Source organism: Siphateles boraxobius, unplaced genomic scaffold (genome assembly GCF_051911475.1).
Source record: "Siphateles boraxobius isolate OS27281-9 unplaced genomic scaffold, OSU_SipBor_1 66, whole genome shotgun sequence".
In the NCBI taxonomy this organism is placed as follows: Eukaryota; Metazoa; Chordata; class Actinopteri; order Cypriniformes; family Leuciscidae; genus Siphateles; species Siphateles boraxobius.
The window spans coordinates 13,008,193-13,014,813 of NW_027509193.1; the positions used below are offsets into that span (position 1 = coordinate 13,008,193).

The 6,621-nt window shown below is 37.4% G+C and overlaps 1 protein-coding gene across 2 annotated transcripts; it reads right to left on the reverse strand.

The window, feature by feature from the left end:
* Positions 1-6,621, reverse strand: LOC143721663 (uncharacterized). 2 transcript variants are annotated; one of them, XM_077212299.1, is made up of 6 exons: positions 6,325-6,621; positions 5,707-5,797; positions 4,306-4,642; positions 3,496-3,788; positions 3,101-3,233; positions 1-1,952 (listed from the first exon to the last, which is right to left on the reverse strand). In XM_077212299.1, the coding sequence occupies exons 3-6, from the start codon at positions 4,568-4,570 to the stop codon at positions 1,936-1,938; spliced, it is 708 nt and encodes a 235-aa protein (XP_077068414.1). In that variant the 5' UTR covers positions 4,571-4,642; positions 5,707-5,797; positions 6,325-6,621; the 3' UTR covers positions 1-1,935. The 2 variants fall into 2 exon arrangements, with proteins under 2 accessions (XP_077068414.1, XP_077068413.1); XM_077212298.1 differs by lacking the exon at positions 5,707-5,797.

Below are 6,621 nucleotides of genomic sequence, written 5' to 3' on the forward strand. Positions count from 1 at the left end.
TTTTTCTTTTATTTGGATGATTTTGAATTTTAATTGTGCATGCTCATTTCATCAGTTTTTACATTTAATGTATCAGTCGTTGTATCGAATTGGTCAGTCAATATTGGAAATGTATTGGCTGATATTGAGTATTTAATTGTGCATGCTCATTTCCTCTGTTTTAAAATGTAATTTATCAGTTATTGTATTTTATTAGTCGGTCAATATTAGAAATGTTTTGGTCAAATGAAAATCTTCTTGCTTTTAGATTATTTAGATAGCCTACATTTAGAATAACTTTTACATACATTAATTAAATAACATTTCTTAAATGTAACCTTGAGTATTAATTTTAAGCACAATTTTTTGTTGAACCTAAATGTATTTTTAGCATTTTATTCTTTATTAGACATTTATTAGACACACATATCAACTATCGGGCAATTGTCAGATTATCGGTATGTACTACATTTTAATTATCGGTGCATCCCTGCATATACCTTCTTAAAAATGCATTCATGCTCTTATTTCCCACATGCCCACCTAAGCTGGAGTCTTGGCAGCATCTGAATTTTGGCACAGTCGGTGTGGCCTAACAAGGAATGAATCAGGTATCATTATGTTGAAGAAAACACATCATTCCACCAAGCAAACAGTTTTGGGCTGTGTAAAACGATTCGTCATAACCAAAACGTCCTAGCGTTCCTGCTGAATGTGCTGAAGGAGTCTGATTCTACGGTGTAAAAACATGAGTATCATCTTTTTGCCTCATACTGATTAAAACACAAAAAAATCAATGGTTTGCTTTTCTGTTTGCCTCGAAGGATCTGGCCGAGCATAGCTGTAAGGAAGAGGGTAGGGCATGTTGGCAAGCGTTAAAATATTGGCTTCCTTACACACACACACACACACACACACACACACACACACACACACACACACACACACACACACACACACACACACACACACACACACACACACACACAAGCAAGCAGCCAATCAGAGGCAGCTAGGATCCCTCTCAACACTACTGCATTCCCTACATCTCCCCATCTCTGGGGTATCTTTTCATCTGAAGCCACCGCCCCCCTCCTCTCTTCATCCTTCCATCTGTGGGAAACAAAAGACTGCAGCTTGGTCTCGGTCCCTCCCACTTTCTCTTCACCTCTCCCTCCTTCTCTCTCTGTAGGATTCTCTGATACATCTTTTTTGTTTTGTTTATGTGCATTACCCTGCATCTTAATACCTGTGCTTTATGTGTGAATAAATAATAAGAACAGAAAGAGAGAACTAAAAATAGAGAGGCGACTGTGCTGTTCTTCCACATCGTTTCATTCCTTTCCTTTGAGACAATCATCGTGTCTGATAAAAAAATCTGTTGATGGATGCCAATACAGAAGGCATCTGCTGATTTATACAATCGATTACATCTTAATCTGAGCTTTTCTTTATGGATTCACACTTCTGAGCAAACAGGGGCTACTAAGCTGAACTTAAAAGCCTAAAAAGACTTCTAATCTTTGTCCAAAAAAAAATCAAATCCTCTCCAGCAATTCACTCTGATTATTTTCCTCCCTCAAATCCTCAAGGGGTGTGCGGCGAATGAAATGAAATCATCTTTGTGGTCTCCTTACTGACATCATCTGAAAGGAGGAATCCTTTGTTGAAAAAAAAGAAAAAAATATGCATGACTTGCCACTTCACTCGTGATCCCGCTGAGTGTGTTGTTTCTGAAAGTTCTGGCATGGTAGAAGATAAAGGTAACATCCAGTTAGATGTTACCTTAAAACATTATAGTCTTCAGACAGAGTATAAAACAGGTTAAAAAGCATTCAGGGGCATTCAGATGTAGAAAGATGAATGACACATGGAAGAAGAAAATGGTCTTCATGTACTGGTTGTTGGGTGTGAAGTTTAGTGAATTTTACTCCATCCTGAGTGTTGCGATGGCCGTCAGGTCTTAAGAATTACTGAAAGAGAAGAAGAGGTGTTCAAAGAGTGAAGCAAAGTGAATTCAAACAAAACAATGAGGATGATAATGATGATGATGATACAATTACAACTCAATAAGAATTCAAATACAAAAAGGTCGCTCAAACTAAAGCAGACACAACAAACAAGATTTGCTTTATACAAATATTATTAACTTTTATTAATTATATATTTCAGTAACTTTCAACTGTTAGAACAAAGTCAGCTTGTGATGTTTCTGTTCTTTAGCATTGTATTTTTTTTAATTAAAGCATAAGTATATGCAGTTGTACTGTAGATGGATTTTCAAAATTGTTAAAATAAAGCAGGATACAAAGTTATATACACTACCGTTCAAGAGTTTGGGGTCGGTGTTTTTGTTGAAAGAAAGAACTTAAAGCTTTTATTCAGCAGGAAGGTATTAAATTGATCAAAACTGACATTTATAATGTTACAAAAGATTCTATTTATCAAAGAATCCCAAAAATCCACAAAAATATTAATCAGCACAACTGTTTTCAGCATTTATAATAAGAAATGTTTCTTGAGCAGAAAATCAGCATATCATAATGATTTCTCAAGGATCATGTGACACTGAATGAGTAATGTGAGTAATGATGCTGAAAATTCAGCTTTACATCACAGGAATAAATTATATTTTAAATTATATTTAAATAGAAATCAGTTCTTTTAAACTGTGATAATATTTCACAATATTTCTGTTTTTGCTAGTAAACTTTTGGTGTAAAAATGCCGCCTTGGTGAAAATGAGACTTCTTTCAAAACATTAAAAATCTTTCAAACCCCAAACATTTGAACATTAGTATATGTCATATTCCAACTTCTAAAATGACATCTTAATCTAAACAGTAATCCTTCAAAATATAATATCAGATGTTTAAATGGGTTACCTGTGAAAAAACCTTAATTTACAAACTAAAGAAACATTATTTTTAATCTGGTCCCTGAAATGGTCTCAACAAACTTAGATCCATTAACAACAGGCCCACGGTCAAACTTACCTGTAATCAGATCTAATTCAAATCCTCACGAGCTAAAGTCAATCTGACATTGACCCAAATCACAAAGTCAGCTCTAGGGTTACATTCAGTTTCACATGCTCTGGGCTCATGGGAAGGATACTCACCACCCCAGTTGATGACGATAGTAAGAAGAATGATGATAATCCCACCCACCAGCGACACGATGGACAGGACCTTTGCATTCCGGCCAAGACGGCGTGCGCCATCCACGTTGCCCTGCTGCAGACTGTTACGAGACTGAGATTGGAAAAAGAAGTTGAATGATCAGGAGAAAAAGATATACAAGTAGAATAAATAATTCCGTTATCATAAGAAAGAATTGTGCAAGATACAGTTTCTTTGCCAGTAAGAAATGTTTTCAGTTTACTCTCCAATGGCAAAAAAGTCACTTTCCGAGTTGCACGATTCTTGCATACACAAGTGAAATCGCAATCCCTCCTTACTCGACAGAAACTGTATCCAGACATCCCACCCCACGAACACACAAGCACACACACACCATCACTGAGAAGGTCAAGCCGACGATGTTGATGGGCCAGACAGGGCAGAGGCAGGCCAGAATAGCCCATATGAGATAATCGTTGGGTTTGGATCCGTCTCCTCCAGCATCAGTGGCTGCACTGGGCTGTCGGGTGAGCGATGGTCGAGGCGACCCCGCGTAACTCAGTGACCCGGAGCGGCTGCTCAACCTGGCGCGCCCGTTTGCTTGTGCGTGATTGGGTTTGACATGCTGCTGACGAGGAGAAGCAGCGGTGGGACAACCGGCGATAGGAGCTGGGCAAACACCATTACCTGTGTGATGGTGAGAGAAAGAAACACGTCAAAAAGCCAGACATTGGACGGATACATAAGCCTGCATTTCAGCCTGTCCATTTTAAAAGATGTGACTCTTCCGTTTGTTTCCAAAGGCACAAACGTCTCAGATTTTATTGGTAGATAGCTGCCACTCACTCATCTACTTGTTGAGAAAAACAGACAAGAAAACAGAGTGGGGGAGGATACAAATCCTGAGAAGAAAAGTGAGTGAAAGTAGAGTCTCTAAGTAGAGGCTCTAAATCACGTCCTTCTGACATCTGGTCTAAGATTAACACTCAAGGAAATTGAGGGGGGAAAAATGCGGAGAGGTCATCGAAGACAGAAGGGACAGCTTGTACATCACAGTGGGACTATGGTCATTATTATATCACAGCCCCCGTCCCCCCGGGTCATTATAAATTGTATATTTTAAAAATAAAAACAAACTTTTTAATAAACAAATACATTGCAAAATGCAAGACTATAAAATATTTTTAATTAAATGTTTTTTTACTTATTTCCATCTTCTCGTCAATGACTGTCAGGTGATCTTGGGGTGGGGCATCCTGGGAGGGGGCGGAGTCTACAGCAGGAGTAGGTGTTGTTGTGGGGGTTGGATCTTGCTGCTCATTTTTTATTGGTTGAGAGGAGATGGCAGTGAGGTCTGACTCTGTGCCTGGTTGCTGACTGGTCTCTTGCTCTGGCTGTTGCTGTTGCTGTTGTACCTCCTCTGCACCAGGGGCAGCAGTGGGAATGCTGGCGTCAGCATTCAAATCCATTCCCAAGATGTTTATGACAACTTATGTGTGGCAAAATCAAGCTTTTATGTCCAGATTCTGAGTTGTTTAGAACTGTTGGATAAAAGTAAAATAAATTAAAATATATAAGGCATCACATGAATTATATAATGCTCATTCACATACCACTTATATTATAAAGTCAATGATTAACACTGCCATTCAAAAGACTGGGGTCATTAAGAAATGATTTTACAGAAATGTATATTTTTTATCAGCAAGGACACATTAAATTGATCAAACGTGACATTAAAGACATTTATCATGCAACAAAAAATTCAATTTCAAATAAATGCTGTTCTTTTAAACTTTCTATTCATCAAAGAATTCTAAAAATAAATAAATATTACCCTTTCCAAAAAATTAAGCAGCACAATTGCTTTCAACATTTGTCAGCATAATTAGAATATGATTTCTGAAGGATCATGTGACACTGACAGCTTCGATATCACAGGAATAAATTACAATTTTAAATATTTTCAAATAGAAAACAGGAATTTTAAATTGTAATCACAATATTACTGTTTTACTGTATTTGTGATCAAATAAATGCATCCTTGGTGAGCATAAGAGACTTACCTCTAACAGACCTCAAACCTTGTCCCCCTGTCTAAGTTAGCAATTTACACTGTCTGTTTTCAAACCAGTTTCCCAAACACTACCCTTGTCTCTCACGTACTGGTTTGAAAGACAGATTGTTACGCCCCAAACTCACAGTTTGAACCAACATGATTATTTTGGTTTCTTAAACATACAGAGCAATGATTTGATGTGCTATAGAGCTACAGTGTCTGCATTATTTTTAAGGGAACAAATTCTTGTTGCTGCATATCAAGCTGTAACAGCACCGTTTAACAAAACCTTTAAGATCTCACCAACATTAAACCTACATTAAGTTGCTGGTAAAACGCATTTGAAGAAAATAATATGTAATCAAATTCACTATATTCTTTACTCCATGATTTTAGCAGGGTATGGCTTCATTTAAAAAGTCAACTGGTCTTGTGGCTCTGCACCTGTTTACCTGCCTACAGTGAATCTCCCTCACAGCAGAATACTGTCCTGAGAAATGAAAAATAAAGCCACCACAACCCGCTTTATTCGCGTGCTATCCTCACCTCATCATATACAGATGTGAAAGATGACAGATTTTTGAAGGTCTTCAAAAACTAGCACTCTGTTACACCCAAGATCCCAGAAATCAAGATCCTAAAATAAAATAAAAACAACCCGAATCATATTCATTATATTCAGATAGAACTTAAGTCAAATATTGATTGCTTTAAAGTCCACACGAGCATCAGACGTATCAAGGTCTGTGAGAAAACAAAGAGCATCAAATGACACACCCATATCTGCAACTATATATATAAAACCTTTTATGATTTATGACAGATAGGCTGAACACTGTAACTGACTTGTACACCATTTAACATAACGCTAAAATCAATGGAATAATCCATCAATCCCACATTAACGACTTTCCCCTTAGCCTGTCATCTGTCTCATTCTTTGAAAAGGAAAGAGGTTTCTGACTAGAGATGAGCACACAACAGACACACACGGGACACCACGCGTCTTCTGCACGAATGCCAAATGGCTATATATATATATATAAATAATAAATATATATAAGTAAAAAAAGTGACACACCCACAGGACCCGATAAAGACAGATGCGATAATCAAAATGCCAGTAATAAACCACAGCAGCATGCAGATCGAAAGTATACTCACCTTAATCTAGTGCAGAACAACTTCAAATATCATTATAATCCTTCTCATTTTGAATTTAAATAAACACTAGACATATGAAAGTTTCAGATGGTGCAACAGAATTAAGATTTAAAGGGTGTTGATTTACGCAACAAGGCAGCTGCGTTTTAGTATAAAAACGTGGGGTGATCTGTCTGCATAAGATCCTCTCTGTATGACTCTCTCAGTCTGTTCTTTCTCTCTGCGTGAACCACGAGGCTGAATCCAGCTTCTTATTCGCAGCTTCTTATTGACGCTATCCGTTCCACCTTAAATGAC

Excerpts from the sequence above, each read along its gene's own strand:
- LOC143721663 (XM_077212298.1), bottom strand. The coding sequence starts at position 4,570 with ATGGATTTGAATGCTGACGCCAGCATTCCCACTGCTGCCCCTGGTGCA. Across the intron at positions 3,789-4,305 it reads TGACGAGAAGATGGAAATAA|GTAATGGTGTTTGCCCAGCT; the intron begins GTAAAAAAACAT and ends ACCATCACACAG. Across the intron at positions 3,234-3,495 it reads GCTTGACCTTCTCAGTGATG|TCTCGTAACAGTCTGCAGCA; the intron begins GTGTGTGTGTGC and ends TTCCAATCTCAG.